This window comes from Oryctolagus cuniculus, chromosome 3 (assembly GCF_964237555.1).
Source record: "Oryctolagus cuniculus chromosome 3, mOryCun1.1, whole genome shotgun sequence".
Classification (NCBI taxonomy): domain Eukaryota; kingdom Metazoa; phylum Chordata; class Mammalia; order Lagomorpha; family Leporidae; genus Oryctolagus; species Oryctolagus cuniculus.
Window position 1 is genome coordinate 72,999,074 of NC_091434.1, and position 27,042 is coordinate 73,026,115.

Here is a 27,042-nt window from a genome sequence, read left to right on the forward strand (position 1 = left end):
ATATAAATCCGATTAGGAGCTCTTTGTTCCCTGCCACAAATCATTCCACATCTACATTTTGCTCTTATAAAATATGGATAACGGCCTGACTGTCTCCTAGGAGTTTGAGTGCATTAGCTGATGATCGTGAAACCTTAGAAATAGGACATTCATGTGAGTACTGAGAGCTTTTGTAGTCACACGTTGCTGTTATGTTGCTTGACATCCTTGAACATCATGCTTTCAGCATGAGACTTCCAGGGTAGATCCACGTTTTTCTAAGTGTAGAGAAAGCCCTGACCTAAACTCAGAGTGCCTGGAACACATACGTTGTCCCGGTGTCTCACGGAAACCCCAAATCAGGCTCAGGGCAGCGTGATTTGGTTTGGGCGGAAGTGAATAAGGAATCTGAGATATTTTAAAGGCACCGAAGTTAGAAAATACCAGGGCCTGAGGATGACAGAGGCTTCCACACGAGGTTGTGCACAGATGCTCAGACCCCACGTCCCCGTGCCTTCAGATGTAACATCATGTAGAAAAATCCACATGCTCCTTTTCTTTTCCTCACCTCCATCAGTAATTGTTTTAGGACTTAGGAAATTCTTTAAAAAGATGTCAGGTGGTAATGTTTTAAATACCTTGAGTAGACAACTCTGTAAATGCATGCGTATTTATTTAGGACCAAGCGAGCTAGTGTGCCATTTGACAGCTGACAGTGCTTTTGTTTTGTTGCAGGCAGTGGCGCTACTGCTGTGGTTCAGGCTGCCCTGTGCAAACCCAGGCAAGAACGTGTAGCAATAAAGCGGATCAACTTGGAAAAATGCCAGACCAGTATGGATGAACTATTAGTAAGTAAAAGGGAAGGGGATCCCCTGCTGGTTGCTTTTCTTAACTTATGGGTGTGTAGAGGCAGGTGGGGGAAGAGCAATGTGTTGGTGGGTTGAAATAAAGTGTTTCTTGCAAAGCTGCCTATGTCACTTTTTGCTTCCCTGATTAATGATGTCAGACCTGATTTGTGTGTTGTAACCTGGTCATTCCTTTGCTTTGACAAGCAGTGTTTTGCTGCATCTGCATTAACCCTGGTGAGAGACAATCAGTGACATTGCATTTTATTAATGAAGGGTGACCTTAGGCCACATGATGACTGACTACAGAACTGAGTGGCTAGCTATTTTATTATATTATATTTTATTTATTTATTTGAGAGGTAGAGTTACAGACAGTGAGAGGGAGAAACAGAGAGAAAGGTCTTCCGTCCATTGGTTCACTCCCCAAATGGCTGCAACTGTTGGAGCTGTGCCAATCCAAAGCCTGGAGCCAGGTGCTTCTTCCTGGTCTCCCATATGGGTACAGGAGCCCAAGCACTTGGGCCATCTTCTACTGCTTTCCCAGGCCACAACAGAGAGCTGGATTGGAAGGGGAGCAGCCAGGACTAGAACCAGTGCCCATATGGGATGCCGGCGCCGCAGGCGGAAGATTAACCTGTGCCACAGTGCTGGCCCCAGTGGCTAGCTTTTGACCTATAGTCTAGAATGGGTGACTCTCCCCAGACTGTTGGTTAGTCACTTTGGCTTTCATAAATTATACAATCACATACAACTTTGTCTTAGTTTTTAAAATGCAGTGTCGCTTGCATTTGGCTAACGAGAGGTATTGGTTTTTCTCACAGGGCAGCTTGTACTTATTCTAAATGAAGTATACTGCATAAATAATTGGAGTTTGTCAGTGTGGAGATGATGACGGTGGCACTGGTTGGTTGAAGAAACATTTGCTTTTGGCTTAACTGACTCATTATTAAATGAACAGCTTGGCAAATGGTTATTAGTTGCCCAGCAAACTGTGAAGGGTTTGAGAGTTTAATCTCATAAATAGAGTTGTCATTCCGCCTGCCAATTTTCTGTTTTTCCTTGTGGCTGTTTGTTTGAGGATAATGGGACACTGCAATGGAGGAGTTAACTGATTGGTTATCCCAATACTAATCCCAGTACAAATATTAGTCCAATAGCTCTATGCAGGCTACAAAGTATAATGACAGTTGGCTCCAAATAAAGGAGCCTTTTGTTATATTCTACTTCGGGGATGGAATGCCATTAACAACAGCTTTTTGTCTTTATGCAGAATATAGCTTTTATTTTGGGCATAATTATAGTGCACTCTAGTATAAATCAAGTACAAGGGTGAAGCTATACTTTTGCAGGTCTGTTTGGCCTTCCATTTCAAGTTAGACTACATAATGCATAGATTTCTTTGAGGTTGAAGCAACAGATTGTGTGCCCAAACTCAGATTCAAGCAAGGGACTCCATAATTCAATGTTAACTAAACAAAATTGCATCCTTTAAGGCTTTAGTCCTCAAAATTGCAGCATGCTCATCTGTTATGGAAATTACTAGTGCATACTGCTTGTCTGTTGTTTACGAAAGTGGTGACCAACATGATTGTGCCCTTTCTCATCTAGTCTTCAAGCTCATTTTCCCTGAATAGAAAAGCATTGAAACAACCTGAAGGGACAGTCGGGTACTGATTCTGCCACTAACTTTTTTTTTTTAACTTTAATTTACTCACCTAAACAGCAAGTTACATTGGGGGACCGCTAAGATCTCTCTGGAAGTCTTCAAATTCTGTAACAATTCACAATTATATATTAACTTTTTTTAAAAAAAATTTTGAAGTATACATTTCAACCTATGCACTATTTGGAAGTACCACACAGGAATTTGCCTGTATGTGCCTGTGTTTGTGGTGTTCTGTGGGAGGTCCCACAGCCACTTCTGTGACATCAGCATAGTATATATATGGGATACGTGTATAAGGTTTGTGTGCACTTGGCCAAGCAGTTCTGCAGTCGGCTTTCTGGACTGGGCTGGTGCTGTGGTCTCTAGTCCCTCCCAGGTCCTTGGTTCCCAAAGACTACATGTCTCCCCTTTGCATGTGGCTACTATGGATGGAGGCTGTATGAGGATGCAGGTGACCATCACAGGGAGGTAGCAATTCCAGGCCCTTTTCTTTCTTTCCTGTGGACCAGCAAGCATGACAGTGGCATTTGGAAGTACCTGTGACTTAGGCAGAGCCTCTAAGGACTGCAGCTCTTGGGCCTGGCACTGTGGCACAGCATGTAAAGCCCCAGGCTGAAACTCTGGAATCCTATATGGGCACAGGTTCAGGTCCCTGCTGTTCTGCTTCCAATCCAGCTTCCTGCTAATGTGCCTAGGAAAGCAGCAGAAGATGGCCCAAGTCCTTGGGTCCCTGCAATCATTTAGGAGATCCAGAAAAAGCTCTTGGCTTTGGCCTGGCCCAGCTCCAGCCGTTGTGGCCATCTGAAGAGTGAATCAGTGGATGGAAGACCTCTCTCTCTCTGTCTTCCTCTCTTCTGTAATTCTGCCTTTTAAATAAGTAAATAAATCTTCAGAAAAAAAGTAACACAGTTCTTATGGGTTATGCTCAGCTACCTGAGCTATTAGGACTTATAAATTTGCATATTAGTGGTAGTTAATTATTTTTCTTTTTTCCCTTAAAACCTGTGTTGTGATAGAGTATTTTTGCGTAGTTATTTTAATATAAAAAGATACATGCACTTATTGGTTTGAACATTTCTTAGCATTGAACCTTTGGTGTTTTTGTGTCTGGTTGTGTGTGTATTTGAAGAGAGGGAAGAATGGCTATTTCTTTAGGGTGTCCATTTCACAAGAAAGTGAATTCACTGTATAATCTGCTTAAGGTTGCCAGACTTTTGTGGCCTGGTTAATGGCACATGTGATTGTGTGGAACAGAGCTGCTGTCATCCTTTCAACTTCTAATACTGCTGGTGCTCGCACTTCTATTATTTCTGTGGGTTTGCATTTTGGCAGTGTTTGGACATCCGGTATCCTAATAATCCTTTAATTCCCTGAGTGTATATTATATACAGGTCAGTACACTGCATCATCTCATAGCCTGTGCCATGTGTTGCTAACTGGAAGCCATTGTTCTTATAAGAAACAATGGCCCTGACATCTTTGTCTTGTGAGAGTGTTATGTCATAGAAGTCACAGTTATCAACTTTTTGCTGGCCACTGGAACAACTGCCTTCCCAGTGAAACTGTTTCATTTCCCAGCCGTATTCCCTGCCCTGTCTCCACTCTCCTTGTCCTTATGTAGTGAGTTAAGATTTACACTTGGGTCAGACACGATGACACACAGCAGTTCTGGACAACTGGTTCTGACTGAACCTTGTTTTCTCTATGTAGTGGAGGTTATCAATAGCTTTGCCAGTGATTATCACCAAGTTGGTTCTTGGTTTTGCTGAAGAAGAATTCAAGCGGTCATGATTTGTGTAGCCAAGTGCTAATTGTAGTGCCAGCTTTCCTCCCTGAGAATGATGGGAAAAATAGAAATGTTAGATGAGATCATAGGTTCTAAATAATGGATACTTGAAATCAAATGTGTACTGTTGAAATAAATACTGATTTATTCCTCAGAGGTAAGATTTTTCCAGATCTAATATGCGTTGATTGATTTATTTGGCAAATACGTAGTGAACTTTTGCATTGTGTGTTGGCTATAAAAACAGTGAGTTTGGGCTGTGAATGTGGGAGGACAAGGCTGTGTGTGTATTAAGAATTCATTTTGGCTTAAACAACAGTTCTGTTAGAATACTACCGAGTAAATGTTTTCCTTGACATCCCATGAATGGAGTGTGATTAAACCAGTGCTTTTCCTGTGTATCCCTGTGAATTTTCACGTGTGTTTTAGAGCCTGGCCTCTAACTATCCTGTTCTCTCTGGGTATAAAGATCTTGTGTTCTGTTTTGTCTTCCTTGCCGTCCCAACGTAGACACCTGGATAATTTCTGAGATTTCTTAGTCCCCCATTTGTTGTTAACTCCACATTTGTCAGTCCCACAGTGGTGTAATGACTAATTATAGTTAGCTGAACACCCTCTGGGAGATATTTATAGTTTGAGAGCAGAACTTCTTAACTCCATAATTATTAAACCTCGCTAGACGCCAGACACTGAGCTAGATGTTAGGAAAACAAAGAGGGTTCCTGCTCCCTGGGGAGCCCTGAGCTAGGAACTGCATCTCTTCATTTGCGTTTTGGGGCGGTGAGATTTTTTGAGCTGGGGACATCTGCGCTCTTTCACTGTACTTCCTGGACACAGCACAGCCAATGGGGAGAGGACTGTCATTTAGTGCGCGTCTTCAGTTGAGGGAGTGCCTGCTTTCCCATGGAGCTGACAGACGCATCTGGCTGACCGTCTTGTAGCCTCATGTGTGTCGGAAGATGGCCTTGAGAGTTTTTTGAAGGAGCATGGCTGCCTGGTTTGTGGTCTTCCTCCAGGGTCAGGGGTGCTCCCCTAGGGCACACTTGGCTTTCCTTAAAGTCAGTGCATAGGAGAAGGGTTAATCTGCCTTCTTGGATGGCATCTGTTTTTCCAGCCTCTATTGCAAGGTGACAAAAACATTCAGTAAATACAGCACGGTGTCCTTCCTTCTACTCACTGTCAAGTTCGCTTGTTCTGCCCTTCAGGATATCCTCATTTATCTTACCCAGGGATTGCCGAACATTTTAGTTTATCATCTTACAATACTTTCTGATTTTCAGCCTTTGGCTCTATCACTCTGAATTTTTTTTTCCTCTAATCTTGAGTTGTACTTTTACTCTGTCTTTGATATCTAGTTACAGAACACCCAGTTTCATTGTCTTATGCCTGCACATGCATCAGTGCCAATTAAAACTTCAGTTTAATTTTCAGGGGCAGATGAGGTACACTCACAGGAGAAGTCATGGCAGTGGGGTCGTGCAGAGTACGTCTTTGTTAGAAAAAAAAAAAAAAGGAAGAGAAAAATAGTTAAATGATTACCTTATGAAGTTATGTAATGATCATTAAAATATTTTAGTTTGTGATTCATGATAGATGTGAGCAAAGTGATTTCAAAACAATGACTCCTATAGAAAAGTGACGAGTGACGAATCCTGTGATGGAGGAGCACAGAGCTCCCCAGGGCAGGTGCTGTGTCCTCTGCACAGTGGCTCACCCATGACCTTGGACCAATCAGTTTCCCCTCTGGGCTTCAGGCTCCTTAATCCGTCAGTGAGGACTTAACAGAAGGGGCCCAAAGTGCTACGATTTTTTTTTTTAATAATTCTAACAAAATCTCTTCTTAAAACACTTGAACAAAAATAACAATTACTAGCAAATCATGCACTGTAATTCAGGATAGAGTCAAGTCACTTTAGTGTTGAGATGGCACAATAAAAATCCACTGTAAATTCTTGGATTCAGGTCGATAGTGGGCCATCTTTTCCCCTGGTGTACATAGTGAAGGAATTTACCAGCCATTCAGTAGCCTTGAAGGAGATTCAGACATTTGCTGTTTCCTGCCTGTATCATTGGTATTTTGCTGTACCTCGCGACTGTGTTCATAGATAGATGAAGACTTTCCTCTGAACAAAGCCACTGATGTTATTTCGCTTTCTCCTGCTGTTATTTCATTGATTGTTTCTCGTTTCTCTGTATCTGCTATTCTGCTGCCCCCTCCTCTCATCTCTTTCGTGTCCTTCTTGCTGGGAGAATGAGTTAGCTGTGATTTGTAGGTTATTTGGAGAGTAAAGATCAGGATATTTATTTGACTTAATTATCATCTGAGATCAGTAGTTCTTCCCCAACCATTACAGCACACAGGTTTCTCTCATCCTTTTTCAATTAAATTATATATGGGGGCTTCTGAATAATTCCTCTAGTCACAGATTTTCTTCTCTTCCTTTTAATTGATTGAAGTTTAAGTGGAATTAAAGAAAAAGCTTAAAACCTTGTTTGTGCTGTTTTAGCAAGTCTAAGGACTTGTATTGGACTTTTATAGATCTTGTTTGTTGGAGAAAGGCCGTACGGGTTAAAAGGCTTCCAGCTTATCCTCAAAGAGTAAGATTTTTGCAGGTTTGTTTTTGTTGTTGTTGGATCTATGAAAGTATTTTTGATTAGTTTTGAAATTAAGAATTTTCTAGTTAATAGATGAATTGTTAAGATCTGAGCTCATCAAGAAACTGCATTTGGTTGGTTGGTGTAGAATTTTATATTCCTAGGGCATAGCACTAAAATGTAGGCTTACAAGAGTTTGTTTGATATAGGGGTTAGGGTGGTCACATCCCATGTTGGAGTACGGGGCTTCTCATCCCAGCTCTGCTCCTGATTCCAGCTTCGTGCCCATGTGCACTCTAGGAGGCCAGAGGTGGGAGACCTGCATTGAGTTCCAGACTCCCAGCATTGCTCTTGGCCACTGTAGGGATTTGGAAACTGGGCCAGTGAATGAAAGTTCTCTTCGTCTGTCTGCCTGCCTCTCTCTGCAGGCCTGCTTTGCCAAATCCACTACTATTTTGAACATTTCAGGTCTTGGCAATGAAGTTTTGTATTATCATCTGTCTTTTGCCACTTAGCTTTGTAATTATGTTCATATAATTTGGTTTTGTCCAAGTGTAGCCCAAATGAAGAGAGGATTACAAATGGGAAATTTGGGGATTATTTTGAAGACATTTAAACATTTTTTAAGAAAGAGTAAATGCACTAAATGCAAACTAATTTATTTTTATGTTACATTAGCATAGGAATTTATATGACTTGGTTGGAGAAAACAACTTTTATTCTTGGAACATCAAATTTAAACATTTTAAAACATTTTTAAACATTTTAGTCAGATGATTAAATATGCTAATTGAATCACTTTTAGAAATGATTTGCTAAGATGTCTAATATTTCATCCTTTTTTTCCCCAAAAAAGTAAGGAAAATCTAACATTGCAAGAGCATGTGTGTTTCTGAGTTTCTATGCTCATGGTGATATAGACCCAGGACACAGCCATTTTCAGAGTAGGAGAAAATGGGCAAGACATGCCCACGTGGGATACAACTTTTCAGTGACATCTCCCTGGTTATGCTTCACTTTTGTCTTCCTCATAGACTTCTGGGAAGTGTTGCTTGGGTTGAGACAAATGATGTTTTAACCCTTTCGTGTGTTATCTTCTTCGTGTCTTGGTTTGGTTTTTCCACAGTGGGTGAAGCTGCGGCTGAGAAAGGTTGGAGGAGGGTAGGAGAATTCCCTCCCATCTTGCACCAGGGTTGTTCCCCAGCAGAGCCCACAACAGCACAATGTTCCCTCCCATTTTGCAGCAGGGTTGTTCCCCAGCAGAGCCCACGACAGCATAGTGTTCCTTCCCATTTTGCAGCAGGGTTGTTCCCCGGCAGAGCCCACGACAGCACAGTGTTCCCAGACACAGCACAGGGGACACACTGGAAGAAAAATGCACCTTTTACCTCCTGTTCCTTCTCGTTTGTCCATGAGGCCAGATACAGGGGTAGTGTCAAGAGCTGGCTTCAAAGCTTTCAGTTGTACAAATTGGCTGACAAGAAAGCATATTTGTGTTTTTCTTAAAATTTATTATTTCGTCACTTTTTTTTTTTTGAGAGAGGGAGACACACACACACACACACACAGAGATACACAGATACACAGAGGGAGAGGGGGAGAGAGAGAGAGAGAGGGAGTGGGGGAGAGAGAGAGAGAGAGCGTGCCCATTTGCTGGTTCATTCCCAAATACCTGCAACAAGCAGGACTGGAGCAGGTCTCAGTCAGGAGCCAGGAGCTCAGTTTGAGTCTTACACAATGGTGGCAGACAGGCAGCCATGCACTTGGACCATCACTGCTGCCTCCTTGGATGCACATTACCAAGAGGTTGGAATTGGGAGTGGAGCCAGGACTCCAACCCAGGCTCTCTGATGTGGGATCCAGGTGTCCCAACAGGCAGCTTAACCACTAGGCAAATGGCTGCTCTTGTTTGTGTGTTTAATGATGTCTCGGACTCGACTTTTTCAATTACATTCAATCACAGACAATTAAAGGATCAAAAAACAGTTGTTTGTAGCGGAATCTGATTCTGCTGCTAGAATGGTGGCTTCAGAGTTTCAGAATCCGTAAGCTCCTGATACCTACTTGTATAAGATATGTGCGTGTGTATACATCTGTATGTGTGTATGTACTTACATAAGAATATTGTTTGTTGATGAGTGTCTTTTTTTAATTTCTAAAGATTTATTTATTTGAAAGGCAGAGAGACAGAGACAGAGAGAGAGAGAGAGATCCCCTATCTGCTAGTTCACTCCCCAAATGACAGCAACAGCCAGGGCTGGGCCAGGCAAAAACCAGGGCCCAGGAGCTTCTTCCAGGTCTCCCATGTGGGTGCAGGGGCCCAAGCACTTGGGCCATCTTCTGCTACTTTTCCCAGATGCATTAGATCAGAGCACCAGGACTCAAACTGGTGACCATTTGGGATGGGATGTCTGCACTGCAGGCGGAAGCTTAACTTTCTATAGCGCAGCGCCAGCCCTTGTATGTCTTTTTTTTTTTTTTTTAAGAGAAGCATTTTATTACTTTTTTCATTTTATTTGAAAAGCAGAAAGACTGACAGGGGAGGTAGGTAGAGTCAGAAAGACATCTTCCATCTGCTGATTCACTCCCCAAATGCCTGTCACAACCAGGTCTGGGCAGAGCTGAAGCCAGGAGCCCAGAACTCAATCCAGGTCTGAAGTACTTGTGTGTCAGGGCCCCAAGTGCCTGAGGCATCCCCCGGTGCCTCCCAGGGTATGCATTATTAGGAAGCTGGAATCGGAGGCCGACATAGGACTTGAAACTAGGTCCTGCACTATGGGATGTAAATGATATCTTAACCACTGTGCCAAATGCGCTCCCCTTCTGATGAATGTCTTTAGCCAGTTCTGAAGGAAAATGGCTCTTCCTCCTTGAGTTTTCTTAACATGTTCTAATATCACTGTTTTGTTATCTGTTTTGCTCCTCTCTCTCTCTCTCTCTCTTTTTTTTTTTTTTTTTTTTTTTTGTGGAAAATGACTATACTACCGGCTTCTACATTTCCCAGCAAAACTCTTTAGTGCTTTTTAGACAGTTTTTGCAGAGGCTCAATTTGATGACATCATAACCGAGCAAGACGGCCTAGGAGGCACATCCTGTTGTGTCAGCAAGACGGTGTTTGTTCACCCTTGAAGAGTCCCCTGCTGCTTTGGAGGATTTCCCACGCCTCCACCTGCCAGGACACACCACGCTTTCACTTCTGCTCCTTCTAGTTTTAAATACGGCTGTCCCTGGGCATCCACTGGAGATTGGTTCCAGGACTCCCTGTGGATACCGAAATCTGTGCATGCCCAAATCCCTTATATAAAATGACATGATGTTTGCCTGTGAACATCTTACCATATATTTATAATACTTAATACAATGTCAAGGGCTAGGTTGATTGTGGTTTTACCATGTTGTTTCAGGGAATAATGACAATGGAAAAAAGTCAGTACATGTTTAGTGCAGAGTCAGTTGTTTTGAGCATTTTCCATCCTTGGTTTGTTGAATCCATTGGTGCCAAAGCTGAGGATATAAAGTGTGGACTGTCCGTGGCTACAAACACTACTTAAGGTTGCTATAGAATTTAGGCTTTCCTCTTCCTTATTTTTTTAATGTTTCCCTTTATGCAGATTATCTGGAAATTTCCTATTTCTAATCTTGCCTTCAGTTGGACTATACTTGAATAAATTTAGATATCAAATCACATGAAGATAATTACAAAGCTAAGTGACAAGGGACATTTTTTGAATCCTTTATAAATGATACCGGATAGAGTATGTGACTTTTCATTCTTTCTTGAATACGTTTTCCTCTGTTGGTACTTTTCCTCTGAAAGAGGCAGGAGTTTGCTACATTAATGATGTTTCATTTCTATTTTTGTAATTAGCAAAAATCTCATAGTGGTATTTTTTCATGATTGAAAATCACAGTCCAGAAAAGTCTATCGCTCTTACTAGAGCTTTGTTAATCTTTTTTTTTCCATTTCTTGGCTGACATTTGAAACTGCTGAAGTTTGTTTTCTTATTTTTAAAAATGCAGCTACTTCCAGTATTTGGTTATTTATGAATATTGATTAGGTTACCCTTTATAATGTTGCCGATGCTACAGAACTGAACTGAAGAATGATTTTTCCCAAAATGTTTTTGTTTGATGTGGTTATCCCTGTAACATTGAAAGAGTTCTTTAAATGCTTTGAGGGTACTACACACATCTTGTCTTGCTTTTGGAAATACGTGTTTCATTTGATAGTATTTATCAGTAGTGTGTGTATGTGTCCTTTTTAGATTATGTTGCACTGTGGGAATGTGTCCAGAACCTAAGTATTTCTCCCTGTTTCATGGGAAGAAAAATGCATCTGAGTGCTTAGCTTGAAAGCAGTGGTTCTCAGCCTTAGCTGCACATACTGGAGCTTCTGAAAATATTCTTCCCCTGGTTGGATCAGCTTCCCCCAGACTGGGACAGAGGTATTGGTTTTTTTTTTTTGTAAGCTCCCCACTGATTTCAGTGTGCAACCAGGGTGGAGATCCACTGCTCTCCTATAAAGCTAGAAACAGGGTGGCCACAATGTAACTACCCACGATGTTGGAGCATCAGTAGGTTTGATTTCCAATACCTCAAGGCCAAGCAGGGTATTTTGCCACCATTAGCAGATGAAGAAGAATGCATTTAGTATTTACAGGAGGTGTGAAGATATGCTAATTTAGTTAAGTGCAATTTAATATTACGAATTGAAAACTCCACTTAAACTTTTCCCTTCCAGTTACAAAATCTCTTTCCTCTTAGTGCTCTGTGATTCTCATGATCTCAGTGATAAGACTACCCAGGCTTTAACTGTGTCCTCTGTCTCCCATCTTCACACTTGTACTACATCTCTTTGTTTTTGTAGTCTTCATGTAAATATGCATATAGTTAGACTTTTTATTCCAAAAGAGTTTGAGCCAGTTTGCCAGGAGACAGGAACAAGGAAAAGATGTTCTGAATTAAATAGAGGGTGAGGCACGTAGGGAAAACATGTATGGGAACAACATTGAACAGAGGGTGAAGGTAAAATGTCACGCTCTATGTTGCAGGAAACTCCTGGAGCCAGCAGGACCTGTGAGTCCTGTGACACTGCTGCTGCTCAGGTCTGTCCTCTGTGCCTTTGGGGCTCAGCTGGAACCTTGGGACATTTAAGATCAGTGATCCATGTGGGGGTGCTCATGTACGAAGAAGGGACAGAGACACTGAGGGGAGCAGAAAACATGACCTTTCAGTATGGGTGTTACAGCCCAGGTGGCCCTTAGGCAGTTTTGTAGATTTCGTTTTGTTTGTTTCACAGTGATCCTGTGTGGATGGTGGTATTGGTCTTGTTTTACAGAGAGGGAATCTGAAGCTCAAGGATGCTGGATAGAGGGGGCCATTTAGCCCAGCAGAGATACCCACATCCCATCCACATGGGCGGGGGGTGGTGCCTGGATGATCCTCAACTCCATCTTCTGAGTCCAGCTGTCTGCTAGTGAAGCCCCTGGGAGGAAGTGGTGATGGCTTAAGTAGTTACCCTCCCGTCCCCATCCCCAACCCCACCCCAACATGAGAGACCTTGATTGAGTTCCTATTGGCTTTACCTGGGCCCAGCCTTGACTACTGCAGGCATTTGGCAGTGTGGGTGGTGATAACCGGGGAATGGGAGCTGTCTCTTCTTTTTTTCTGATTATCTGCGTCTCTGTGAACCAAACCAAACCAAACCAAAGATGCTGAGCAGCTTGGCTGCTTGATGAAGCCAGTAGATGGCAGGGCCAAGCTTCGCGGCCAGCTGTGACAGAGTGTGGCCCTGGAGGCCATATCCTTCCTCCTTGCCCTCAATGTGGTTTATAGGAAAAACAATTTTTTGAGGGGGAGGGGACAAAGCCTTTGTAGCAGTGTAAGAAAATGTCATAAATACTCAATCATAGTTTTGTTTTTGCAGTTTTTCAGGTTTCTCTTTTTAGGCAGCTTTTTCCCTCTCAATGCTTCCTGTTTCAGGGTGGGATACTTGCGTGTGTTTTATTTGCTACCAAACCTTCTGTGTCCACACAGGGTGCCTGGGGTGGCTGTGGTGTGGCAGGTGTTGCAGAGGGAGGGGCAGCTATGTGGGTGTTCTTTCTGGATCTGTCTCCCTTGACCCAGCTCTGGCTCTGCGCAGAGCCTCTCTTTTACAGCTGGATCAGGTGTTTGACCTGCCTCCTAATTTGGGGTGGTTTTCTCACTCTAGTGAAATCTCACTGGTGATGCTTTTCAGATGAAGCCGACGAATGCAGAAAATTCAGGACCATGCTGTGGGTTGGTTTTCACTGGAGGACAGTGTCTTGCTCTTTTTTTTTTTTTTAAGATTTATTTATTTATTTGTAAGAGTTACGGAGGTTGGGGGGAGGTCTTCCGTCTGCTGGTTTACTCCCCAACTGGCTGCAATGGCTGGAGCTGTGCGGATCCGAAGCCAGGAACCAGGAGCTTCTTCCGGGTCTCCCATACAGGTGCAGATGCCCAAGGACTTGAGCCATCTTCTACTGCTTTCCCAGACCATAGCAGAGAGCTGGATCAGAAGTAGAGCAGCCGGGACCTGAACCGGCGCCCATATGGGAAGCGAGCACTGCAGCACTGGCCCCAGGGCAGCCTGCTCTTAACTTTACTAGATTTCCAAAGGAAGCCTTGCCTGTGTTTCTGGCAGATGTGTTGCTTGCATTTCAGTGTTCTGTGATTTTTTTTCCAACGTTGACTCCATGTTTCCTATCCCGGTGAAAACCCTTTCCTGTCCTCCTGAGCTTCAAACCAGTGTAATACTCTGTCCCCCATATTTCCAGCCTTGCTCCCCACCTGCTCCTCAGGCCAGACTCCCGGCCTCACCCCTGAGCCTGTCCTGTGCCGCCCTTTGCCTCCGCCACCTTCCAGCAGCTCTGCCCCTTCCTCTGCCTCCCCTCTCCCCTGGCGTCCCGCTGCCTGCCACCAGAGCTGCTTTGCCACTCACAAGTTGAGTCCAGACTGCAGGGCAGCTCAGCACCTGGGAGTCTGTTAGGAATGCAGAACTTCAGTGTCGCCCAGGGGGATGGGTGAGCACTTTGCAGTGCAGGGAGCTCTGCCCCATCAAGCTGCTGTCGTGGAATATGACCCCTCAGGTGACCAGAGTGCTGGAACCCCCTTGTTCTATAAGAAGTTTTGGACTAAATATTTTTGTCATATCGATTTTCTCATCCTTGGGGCAATACTTTGGCTACATCTAGGGGTAGGAACAAATGAATCTGTTTGGGGAGAACTCTCCTTGCCTAGCCATATGAATGAAGTGAGGGTGTTGGGAAAAGCTGGTCTCATGTAATTGAGAGACTGTTGCCAAGGAATGACGCAAACAGCAACCATCATCACTGTTTGGAAAAGAAATTGGGCCAGGGGGCACAGTTTTGTAGAAAGACTATTTCATTCAAGAAGTATTTATGTTTTTGGGGATGGGTGTTTGGCCAAGTGATTAAACTACTGGTTGGGACACCTTCACCCCAGGTCCGAGTGCTGGGGTTTAATACCTGGCATCAGCTCCTGACTCCAGCTTCCTGCTGATTCAGACCCTGGGAGGGGGGCGGGTCATAGACCAAATATTTGGTTCCCTGCCACCCACAGGGAGACATGGCTTGAGCTCCTGGCTTCCCTGAACCCTCATTGTTGTGGGCATTTGAAGAGTGAACCATAGGATGGGCGCTCTTCTGTTGGTCTTTTTGCCCCTTTCTCTCTCTGTTTCTCAAGTAAATGAAAATTTATATAAGAAGAAATATTTATAGTTTTCAAATTTTTTGCTTTCTGATGTTCCCCTAGAAGATAATTAAAGACATCCAGAGACCCCTTCTTTCATTCTTTTCTTTTTTAAAGATATATTTATTATTTATTTGAAAGAGAGAGAGAGAGAGAGAGAGAGAGAGAGAGATGGATAGATAGATATTTATCTTCTGTCTGCTGGTTCATTCCCTAAATGGCTGCAACACTCAGAGCTGGGCCAGGCTGGAGGCAGGAACCAGAAGCTTATTAAAACTGATCTCCCATGTGGGTGCAGGATCCTTGGGCCATCTTCTGCTGCTTTCCCAGGCACATTAGCAGGGAGCTGGATCAGAAGTGGATAAGAAGTGGAGCATCCAGGACACGAAACAGCACCCACAAGAAATGCCAGTGTTGCAGGCAGCAGCTTTACCTGCAATGCCACAATGCTGACCCTTATTTCTGTTTTCTAATAAATACACACTACAGATTATGGAGGTTTAGAGATAGCACAGTTCATATCCATGGTACAGTGACACATGTTTTCCTCTACTGTGAGTTTTGCCGTGTCCTTAAGCAGTAGAGGTTTAGGAAAAGGTTGTGCAGTAAAAAGGGTGGTTTAGGAATGGGGGGGTACTGACTGACCCCCTGGTCAGCTGGTTAAGAGGGACAACAGAGGGGCATGGAAGAATGTGAGGGTATGGATACTTAGGGCAATACAGAGCCACATACAGGCTTCTCACCCCTTCTTTTTCTTTTTGCTGCTTTTGTGATAGTGTTGGTAGGAGCAGTATCTGACATGACTCCTCCTTTTTGTTAGAATGTGGTAAGTTAGTTATAGGTTATTCAAAAGAGTTGTATATGCACACACACACACACACAGAGTTTTCTCACTGCATTGTCATAGAGCCCAACACTCTGGTGAGGTAGGAAGTGATACTAGCCATCTAAGTGCAAAAGACTAAAAACTGTGTTTTCCCAGACCCTACCCCTAGGTTGCTTCCATGCAAAGGAATTTCCTGCCCAATGAGTCTTGGCTGATTATTGTGCACTTTGACTAATGATTTGGAAGTTTGGAGTTAGGAGGCCTTCATTCACACTGAATGTAAAGTGGAGGTGACTTGGAGCTCACCTCACTCAGGAGACATTGTTCTCTTGCTGTGCACACGGGGAGCATGCGTGGAGACTAGACCCTGCCCACCGCTGCTGGCTTTCACGGAGCAGGGGCAGGTGACTCGACGCAGGAAGGGCCTGGGCTGCGGTCCAGTTCTGCAGAAGCTTCTCATGGTGTCGGCCCTAATGCTGGAAACACATGGAGACGGGTCCTCGGGTTTCAGATCTTACTCATGTGGCAGAAGTTGTTGAATTAAAAAAGTGTCAGATCTAGAAACATCCAAAAATGGATAAAGGGAATGGAGATGGGAAAGTGTTGGGTATCTTACGAAAAGAAAACAAGAACTACTGAATTTCTTAGGAGTTTGTGTTTGGTGAAAAACATTTTAAATGAACATATGTTGGCCAGGTTATTTGATATAGAATCTTCCTGGTAATTTGAGGGTAGGTAGGGCTGGATATGCAAAGATAGCAGTCCAAATTGGAGTAATTAGGTAACTTTGAGTTAATGCAGAGTGAACTAGAAGTTCATAATTATTGAAAATAGTTATGGGCTGCATAAATACACTTTTCTTTCATCATAAATGCACAATAGCATGAGTGATTTTCTTTGATACCTAGGTTATTCTTATGATTTTTTAACAGCACGTTGCCGGTCTGGTGCCTTTGAAGGCTAACTCTGGAGTGAAGCTTTATGGGAGTTGTCTGGCAATACTTTAAAACAATAAAACCAAAATCAATTTGATCTTGAGTATTGCAAAAAAATGGTTTATTTAAGATTTCCATTTGTTTTGTTTCAAAGCTTTGTTGTTTTACCTGCTTATGTAAAATTTTTTTTCTTTATAGCAGTATTTCCAAAATGGGATCCACAAACTATATTTTGTTAATATGTGTTAAATTACGACCACTTATTTACTGCATGGTTTCTTGAGGCCTTTGACAGCTTAACATTCCTGCTGATTCCTTTCCAGTGAGATTCAGTATCTCATGTTTACCAAGTTTATTTTACTTTCCTGACCCTCTCCCTGCTTGTTAAAAAAAAAATTTACTTATTTGAAAGGAGGAACGGGGGCAGAAAGAAAGAAAGGAAGAAAGAACAGAGAGAGAGATCTGCCGTCTGCTGCTTCACTTCCCAAATACATGCGACAGACAGGGCTGGGCCAGACAGGAGCTGAGAGCCAGAAACTCAATCTGGGACTCCCATGGGTGCGAGGACCCAGCTACTTGAACTGTCACCTGCTGCCTCCCAGGGTGACTTTCAGCTGGAAGCTGGCATCAGAAGCAGATCTGGGACTCGAACTCAGGCACTGCAGTGTAGGGTATAGGTATTCCAAGTGGTATCTTGACTGCTACACTGATTGCCTGCTGTCTCCCTTTCAACCCTTTTTGATGGAGTATCTACCATAGAATACAGTTTGGAAAGTGATGCTCTTAGCAGTTTCCTATATATTAACTCACTTCTCATCACAGCAGTCCTGAGGAACAGAAAGATTTGTTGTTCCCTGTTGCATGAGGGTGGAGCTGAGTCCCTTGTGAGTTTAGACTGGCACAGGGACCCAGGTCTCCTCATGACACACCGACTTGGCCCCGTGTGGCCTGGCTCTCTGCTGGCAGAGAGGGCAAAGATCTGGGGGATGGGTTGGCCTCAGGTTCCTCTGCCCTGTGGTGGACCCAGGGACTCTGATTGGAGCAGTCCGGAGCACTTTCTGATTGGAGTCAGCTGAAAACAAGGGTGAGGGCATCAGCCCTGTGTAGCTGCTTTGCAGTAATGGCTCAGGCTGCTCCCCAGGTCTGCCTTGGAGTCGCATGGATAGCAGGTATCCCATTATGTTTCACCAGTTTCCACCCCTCGGTACTATGTCACATTTTGCTTTTCTTGTAGAAAGAAATCCAAGCCATGAGTCAGTGCAGCCATCCCAACGTAGTGACCTATTACACCTCTTTTGTGGTGAAGGATGAACTTTGGCTGGTCATGAAATTGCTAAGTGGAGGTAAGTGGGCTTCATTAATGTTTGCTGCTTTTCTTCTCGCCTGTCCCCTCCCTTTCTTTCAATTTGTTGGTGATGGTGTATCTAATAAGACTTGAGACTGGATCCCCTCACTTCTGGGCTTACCACTGCCACGGAATAAAGGCCAGCTTTCTTAGCATTGATGCTCATTAAGCCTTTCATCATTTGGCTTAATTTCCCAGAATATCCATGTCCCCTTTTCCATGTATTCAGTGTCCCACCGTTCAAGGTGCAGCTGATGGCCTTGCCTGTGCTCTGCCCGACCTTAGATACCCCTCCTCCCTTTCCACAGTTCAAGCCCTGAGAAGTCTCATGCCCTCTGTAGCCACTGCTTCCTCTCTTCAGAAATGGTGCTGAGCGTTCCTCTTTCAACCCTTTCTTTTTAATTGTGACTCAAGTCTTTAACACACTGCACTCTACTGAATTATTATTTCAGTGCTACTTCTGAGAGGTTCCTGTGATGATGGAGATGGGCTGCAGCTGTGCTGTCCACTTCCCACTAGTGACACACAACTCTTGAGCACGGGAAATGTGGCTGGTGTGACTGATAGACTGAGCTTCCACTAAGTTTTAACTGACTGACTTTTAAATCACCTCATGTAGTTAGAGACGGCGGTATCGGACAGTAGAGATTTGGGTAGTGGATCTTCTGGAAAAAGAACCGTCTGATGTACTTCAAATTCATTGAACCTGGCATTCAGTCAATACTCAGTAAATGTTACTGCAACTGACATGGAGAGAAACGCATGCTAAATTGTGTTTGGACCAGAAGTAGTACTGTTTTCATCCTGTGGTTGCATTTCTACAGCATTTAAAAATTTTTAGAAAAGATTCATCTATTTGAAAGGCAGAGAAAGAGAAAGAGAAGAAAGAGAGAGAATTCTTTCTGTCTGCTGGTTCATTCCCCAAATGCCCACATCAGCCTGGGCTGGGCCAGGCTGAAGCCAGGTGCCTGGAACTCCACTGTGGTCTGTCACTTGGGTGGCAGGGGCCCAAGCACTTGAGCCATCCTCTGATAACTCCTGGGATGCATTAGCAGAAAGCTGGATTAGAAGTGGAGGTGCTGGAACACAAACTGATATGCTGATATGAGATGTGGGCATCCCAGCTGGTGACTTAGCCAGCTGTACGTACCACCCACTTCATTTTACAGACCTGAACGTCTAAGCGTAGAAAGCCCTTGCGGCTTCCTCAGCATATCTCTTCATCTTGTGTGTCTCTTTCCTGGGCATCTCTCCCAGGATATAGATCTGAGAGCTCATAGAGGGTTTAGGGGCAGAGAAAGGACAAGGCCAAAGCTGGGCTCGTGGGATTTGTATGACTTAGCCCATTCTCATCTCCAGACCCAGTTCTAGCTAAGGCTAAATACAGAAGACCAACTCTATACTAAGTAAAGATTTCAACAGTTTGCACCCACACAGACACACAAAGTATAAAGTACTGTTCAAAGACAAGTTTTACTGTTAATTTTCATAGTACAACTCATTAAGGACAGAGGTCCTACATGTTATTTATTTATTCATTTAAGAAACTCTCCTTGGTCACGCAGGGCCAGAAAATGAGATGAGAGCAGCATTGTAACTGGCTTGAGTCAGCTGGCGTCAGTCTTAGCAGGGTGCTAGGGGAGAACTTAGTTCTGTTCCCAGTCTTCCTCAATCCTATTGAACTTTGTTTTCCTGAGTGCCTGCATAGTTTTTTTGTATGTTTGTTTGTTTTTAATTTATTTGACAGGTAGAGTTACAGAAAGTGAGAGACATAGGTTTTAATTAAGTAGAAAAGAAACAGAAAAGAAAGAGAAAAGCTGCTGGAGCTGGCTGCAGAGCTGAGCGTTGACTGCCTCTGTGCTCCCTGGAGGTCGGTCCTGCTCTGCTCCCAGGATCGTCCTAACCCATTCCCTTCTGAGCGCTTCCACCAGGGCAGAGAGTCCCACATGCGCTGTGCAAGCTGAAGGTGTTGGCTCAGTCCACCTTTGGCTTTTAGAAACTTGAGACTGGTCACCTCTTTTCTGAGGACCTGAGATAAAACTCCTAGTCTTTTTACAGGAGTCTGATTTAGGCCTCCTGAGCTTTGGGAGGAGGAGTGGGCTGAGCGGGTCTGCACAGGTAAGGGAGACAAGGGCAGATGCTGCTTGCTCTCTTTCCAGCAGGCCAGAGATGCATGCATGCCGCATGTGCTATTATCCTTATACAATAAAAATAAAAGGTGGCCTTGAATTACCATTTTTTTCTAAATGACCCAAACATCCAAGAGTCACCAGATACGCAGATTTTTTTCTCTCCCAGGAGACTAAAATCTGTTTGTTTTCCTTTATAATATTTTATTACATCGAATCTCTTAATGATTGAGTCTTATGCAGTAATATCTGATGGGGAAACAGAATCCACTTAGCTAATCCCAGAGAGCCTAGAGCAAAATTCAGGTCTTGAGGTGAGCCGTTTGTTAACTCTTCAGAAATGTGGAGCCCTCAGGTAACTTGGCTTTCTAAAATGACCCGGAGGTTTGGGATATTAATTAACGTGTGTTGAAACTTGAATTCTCAGTGCCAAGGATACTAATCTACGTGTGGTAAGAAAGTACGGGTTACTTATTCCCTTATTATAATGTCAGTTCGTCAGGCAGCAGGTAAGTGATATAACGATTGGTGGAGTCACAGAACAGAGTCTCCTGGTTCTGGCAGAGCTCTGGTGGCAGCGTACTCATCCCCCAGCCGCGTCTGCCCTGTTGGGAAGGCGCTGAAGGCCCTCCACCCAGTAACTCACTGCTCTCTTCTCTCCTGGCCTGCCATTCCTTTCTTTGTCACTTCACACTTCTTGAACCCCCTTTGGAATGTGTACCCACCCAATTGCATGTCCAGGAAACGGCCCTGACCAGTCTTCTGCCTCCCCACCCACAGTCCTTCCCGTGAAGCTGACACCAGAAGTGTTCTCACAAACTTGGATTTTGTGTTGCTGTGTGTGGGGCTGCCATTCAGTTGCTAGTATGCCTTGGGAATGTTTGCATTAAATAAATAAGCAAAAAAATTGTATTTTGAGGTTGCTGTTTAATTTTGTTAATAGTAGAGGAAGCCCTGTTCTTAAAGGTTAAGGAAGGGGCTTATGAAATCACCTGCTCAGCTCTTCTGTTTGCCCACTTAGGTTCCATGTTGGATATCATAAAATACATTGTCAACCGAGGAGAGCACAAGAACGGTGTTCTGGAAGAGGCCATCATAGCAACAATTCTTAAAGAGGTCTTGGAAGGCTTAGACTATCTACACAGAAACGGTCAGATTCACAGGTATGGTCTCTGCAGAGATGGTTCAGGTCTGCTGTTTGGATCTAGCCCTACTTTGTAAAGCATTTTGGGGGAACCCATGTTGCAGGTGTGGGTCCGCATTACTTCCAACTTAGGATAAATATATGTGAAAAAATACTTACAGAGAAATGAGAAAACATGTGGATGGAATTAGGTTGACATCATAGGGATTAGTTTATCTGTTTTCACTGAAATAAGAACAGAATATAAGAAGTGCTGAATGTACTCATTAAAAAATCACTTGACAGAAGTATTCCTAAAGTGTACTCAGTTGAATATGATACTATCTCTGACTTTCAAATACAGGTCAGACTGTTCCGAACATTAATTTGTTAATTATTTTTGACATGGTGGTTAGAGGGAAGGAGAAGATACCGTTTTCATCTCCTTTTGTGGTGTAAAATACTAATTCTTTAAATAACCAAACAGCATAGAATGTGAGCGCCCGGTCTTTCTAGTGGGTTAGTGGTACTTGAGTTGTTAGGCATTCTATCATGTATACATCCATTTACCAGTAATATTGACAATGTAATTTTACTCCTTTGAGTTATAAGTGAGCTTTATATTTGATGGTATCTACTATAGTTTTCTTTTATGTTTTTAAAGACTTTTTTATTGATTGTTTGGAAAGGTAGTGTCAGGGAGAGAGGGGAATGGGTAGAAGAGAAGAGGGAAGAGAGATATCTTTCATCTGCTGGTTCATTCCCCAAATGGCTGAAAAACCCAGGTCTGGGCTTGCTGAAGCCAAAACCTGGAACTCCCTCCTGGTCTCCTAAGGTGCATTAGTAGGACCTGGATTAGAGGTGGAGCAGTCAGGACTCAAACTGGCTCTCCTATATTTTTCAATAATTAGGAAAAAATACTGCTTAAGAAATCTAACATATTTAACAGTTACCTTTGTAAGTTTTAACATCAGTGATGTAATTTCAGTGTTTGTGAAATAAAAATTACGTCAAACAGTGGCATTTTGATTTTTAAAGCATTCCTAAGTGCATCAGTGCAATATAATGCCACAACTCAGTTTCCCATTGTTTTTCTAACAGAGACTTGAAAGCTGGCAACATTCTTCTGGGTGAAGATGGCTCCGTACAAATAGCAGGTAAAGCTGAGAAAGATAAAAATCCTTTGCTTGTTTACAAGAGCGAACAGTTTTAGGAAACATCGAATCATTCCTATGAATAAATGCATGTAATCTCTTTTAAGAATGTATCTGGGCTGCCCTGTTTTGTAGCACATGAATTTAAAAAATGTTCGGGTGCAAAGCCTAACATGGTTTCTTAGTGTTTTGATAAATCTTCCTTAGATCTACGTGTAAATAATGCTATTTTAGTACAGAGTGTTGCAGCAAACAGTTTTACTTCCAATTTTATGATGTTTTTGACCTTTCAGGTTGAATAGTGGTGATAGTTACAATAATAACTGCAAAAAATACTTTTTGGAAAAGGGTTTTTGATGAGTTTGAAAGCTGAAAGTGTTGCATACATTACTCAGAAAATCCTTGGTTTCTGTGAACTCTGAAGATCATATTTTGTTCTGAAGTCTGACCTAACAGGGCTGTTGTTGACAGTTGTCTGGTGGGGGATGCAGGGAGTGTCTTGATTGAATACCTCAGATGGTCTCCTGCCAGGCTCAGAGTCTTGCATTTTGCTGGTATAATCCAAAAGGCCCAGGATAAAAAGTAGCCCTGGCCCTGTTAACTCTCATCTCACCCCACGTCCACCAAGGCCTGCCTTGGCGATCCTTTCAGGGGGCCCCGTCTCTCAATGGTGATGCTTCCTTCCCTGTACCGACTGTCCCTGCCATTGCAGGGTGCTCAGCCTTCTGGCGTGCAGGCACCAAGGATGGTTGGCAGCACTTCCTACGCCTCCTTTGCTAAAATTCACTGATCTGGCCTCTGTTGTTGAAGAATATTGAAGTTAGCTGCAAATGTTTAATCAGCCCATTCTGCTTCCTTTTGAGTTGGGCTGGACAGCATGTACATTTTCCTGTATAGATATAGGACCTTCACATACCTGGTTACTAGACCCACATCTATCATAGTCTCGAGTGTCAGTTTGTCTAGCAAATCTGAGGGCTTGAGGGTTATCGACAGAAGTGCATGAGTTCAGCAGAGAACAAACATCCAACACAGAGAATGAGTTTTGCGTCACCTTCTTACTCCATTGTTTGCCCTTGTCCAGGTGTTGGAGAACCTGTCAGAAGAGGTCCTGGCTTGTGTGATGAGCAGGAGGCTGACCTCAACCTCTGATCTGGGTTAGGTCGACCTAAGGGAACTTTTTATTTTGTTTTGTTTGTTTTTAAAGGATGGATGTCAGGTTTTGAAAATGCAAATGAAAACAGGAAATTTGTCTCAAGTCAACTCTTTCTTCCCTGTTGAATTAAGAATAAGAGTGATTAATCTAAGACCCGCGGGAGGCGCCGTGTACCAGTTCAGCATACAGGCTTCCGAATCCTGCGGCTGGTTTGATACCCACACAGTCAAACCACATTTCCCCTTCCCTGAATTGGTGGTCACAGTGCCTGACTTGGAGGCAGACACAGATTTCTCCTAAAGTAGCTGATCTGGGCCCCTGTGAGCACTACAAAGGTAGCAGCCACAAAGTATTTCTTTTCTTTTCTTTTTTGAAAAATATTTATTGTTTGAAAGAGTTACAGAGAGAGGGAGAAGCACAGAAATCTTCTGTTCTCTAGCTTACTCCTTGCATGGCCACGACACCCCTGGAGGGGCCAGGCCGGAGCCGGAGCCAGGAGCTTCTTCTGGGACTCCTGCTTGGGCGGCAGGGGCCCAGGCACTTGGGCCATCTTCCACGGCTTTCCCAGGCCATTAGCCGGAGCTGGTTTGGAAGTGGAACAGCCGGGACACGAACTAGCGCCCATAGGAGATGCTGGCATTGGAGGTGGCTATGTTACAGCCAAAAGGTATTTCTGTGTAAGAATTATTAATTTTTCTGAAATGATCCTAAAAGAAAGGGCCCAAATCTGTAAGACTTCAATTATTTCATATGACTTTTTACTTTTAAAGAGATATTTACATTTGCTTTGAACTTTGTATTTATAATTTTGTATTTAATTTAATAAGGGTGTTCCCAATTTTATGTAAGATTCATGTCCCTTGAAACCTGTATCCACCCCTTTTTATAGGACTGCAAATAGGTAAATAAAGGTGTGAAATATTTATCACAATCACCAAAATGGACAGTGAACAGGAACAGGTAACTGAAGAAAATGAAAGGCGGCCCTTACTGAAAGTGAAAATGCGCTCGAATGCACTCCAGCAGAAATGTGCTGATTAAAACTGTTTAAAGATATTGTTTGTTACAAATCCAGAAGGTCAATGGTGTGCTGCTGTTTTGGCCTGTGGGAAATGGCATTTTCACACCTTGTTGGTAGTGGTGCAATATGTTATACCCATGGTTGGGGAGAATCAAGTGGCATCTCTTAAACTGCCTTGTCCTAGCAATCCCGTGGAATGTCAGAGTGAGCTCACAGAAACCATTTGTGTGCATCTCCCCACTTCACTCTCAGTACATCAAGCCCTCTGCTTGAGGTCAGCCACTGAGAGAGTATTTGCCCCTGGGAATGAGTAGGCCTATCAGCAGGGTTCTCTTTCTGAGCTGGTTGTTGATCATTTACTAGTGTTCTGCTGCTGCCACCTCCCTGCCAAGAATTTATCTTGCAACCATCCCTATGTGTGTTTGGCATGAGCCATGCATGAAGTTATTTATGGGAGTATAGTTCATGCTAGTAAAATATTGGAAGCAACCAGGTGCCCTGGTTAAGTATGTGGTACATCCATGTTGTGGAATACCCACCAGCTGTTGTAGGGGATGGATACACTGGCAGGGAAAAAAACCCAACAGGCTGCAGGGTTAGGGGAATAAGACAAGATTGATAAATATATATATATGTATATATATGTATGCATGTATATGTGTATATATATATAAAATATGCTGTCTTTTGTGAATGAAATGTAGGGAAATAAAGGTATTTATTTCTGTGTTTTTCAAACATTTATTTGAAAGGTAGAGTGACAGAGGAGGGAGAAGCAGAGAGGGCAAAAAGAGAGAGCGGGAGGGAGAGATTGAGAATGGGAACAATATCTTCCATCTACTGGTTCATTCTGCAGATGCCCTCAACAGCTGGGGCTGGGCCAGGCTAAAGCCAGGAGCATGAAATTCCATCCTGATCTCCCACATGGGTGACAGGGGCCCAAGTACTTGGGTCATCTCCCACTGCCTTCCTATGTACTAAAGCAGGGAGCTAGATTAGAAGTGGAGCTGCCAGAACTCAAACCAGCACTCCCATATGAATTTTAGTATGTGAATTGTTTTTTTTTTTTAAATGATATTTTTGCCGTCCTAATAGAAAACAACACTTTTCATTAAAAAAAAATTCAAGGCCAGAGTTATGGCATAGCAGGTAAGGCTGCCAGCTTCAACACCATTGTCCCTTATGGATGCCAGTTCATGTCCTGGCCGCTCTGCTTCCAATCCGGGTCCCTGCTAATGAATGGCCTGGGAAACATAGTGGAAAATGGCCCAAGTGCATGGGCCCCTGCCACCATGTTGGGGACCTGGACAAAGCTCCTGGTTTCTGGATGGTCCAGCCCTGGCCTTTGGGGCCATCCGTGGAGTGAACTTGCAGATGGAAGATTTCTCTGTCTCTCCCTCTCTCTCTGTGACTCTGACTTCTAAATAAATACGTCTTTTTTTTTTTTTAAATCAGTCACTCTATCATATGTATAAATTCCCTTTCTCACAACTTTTCATCAGAAAACGGAAGATTTAAGGGCCTGTAAGACAGTCTTGCTGCCTCTTGAGCTGACAAGTGTGGTGATAAAACTAAACTTGGGTTTGATTTATGACACAAGTTCTGTGGTAAATATATACCTTTCTGTTGACTGTGGATATAAAATCAGTCAGTAACATGTATCCAGTGCTTCCTGTGAGTCTGGCCAGGTTTCAAATGGAAAATGCACACAATCCCTTCAGTCTTCACTACGACCCCACTGTGCCACGATGCCCATTTTTCAGAGGTCCTAGCCTACAGAGAGGGGAGGTAAATTGCCCAGGTCACGTGGAGAGTAAGCAGTGGAACCAGCTGTCCGACTGACTCTGCAGCTTGTCCGTCCACATCTCAGGAACTTCCAGGAGGAGAAGGAGCAGCCTAAATCTGGATTGAACTGATTGCAATTTTGGCCAGAACACTGGTAGCCATCGCCAACTCTCCTGTGTCTCTGCCCAAGTCGGTTCTACTTTGGGCCAGGGAACACAGTCGGCAGCTTCTTCCTTCTTGCTCTTTCAAGCTGAGATCGTGGCATCATCGGTGTGGTTTTAGGGGCTAGGGGAGGCAATCGTCTGAGGCAGCATCTGGTGTAGAGTTAAGCTCAGTAGAGACACTTCATTCCTTTCCAACTGCAGGTTTGATACGGTGAATTAAAACTTGAGGCCTGCCTGCTCAGGGTTTAAAAGAAAATGCTTTCCTTCTTAGTATCTGCTATGCTTAGGAGGCCTGTGTGTGACTCTGATAATAAACTTGGATAGCATGCCTTAGCAACAGTAATATGTTTTGCTACAATATGTGGTAGAAGGGGGCGTGGCAGTTTGAAAGTCATACTCTTCCCACGGCACAGGGCTTTATTTTCCAATTTGATGCACTGTCATACTGTCAGGAAGGGCTTGGTATTTTGTCTGGCAAGTGACTAAGCCTGTTTGTCCGGAATTAATGAGAGGCGCTATTTTAAGCAAACAAATTCATATGAAACAGGTCAGTTTGGGGTAGTCACTGCAAATCTGTTTATTCCAGAATTCTTTGAAATAGTGGCCATGCTTAGAAATGTTCACTTAAGAACATTTGATTTCTGAAGAACCTTCCAGAAACATACTGCTGTGTTAGATAAGGTGAATAGATTTCATGCCTATTTTCACCTACTTGCCTTTTAGGGGTATGTGTGTGTGCATGTATGTGCTCTGTTCTGAATATTGGTGTCCCCCTAACGTACATATGAAGAGGTGCTGG

At 43.5% G+C, this 27,042-nt stretch overlaps 1 protein-coding gene across 2 annotated transcripts in view; it reads left to right on the forward strand.

Moving 5' to 3' along the window:
* The window catches only part of STK39 (serine/threonine kinase 39), a 335,022-nt gene that overhangs the window by 83,628 nt on the left and 224,352 nt on the right, over positions 1-27,042 (forward strand). For both annotated transcript variants that reach the window (XM_051848534.2, XM_051848536.2), the window contains exons 2-5: positions 715-827; positions 17,601-17,709; positions 20,862-21,003; positions 22,065-22,120. In XM_051848534.2, the coding sequence (XP_051704494.1) occupies positions 715-827; positions 17,601-17,709; positions 20,862-21,003; positions 22,065-22,120 (420 nt within the window). The remainder of the gene's footprint in view (positions 1-714; positions 828-17,600; positions 17,710-20,861; positions 21,004-22,064; positions 22,121-27,042) is intronic.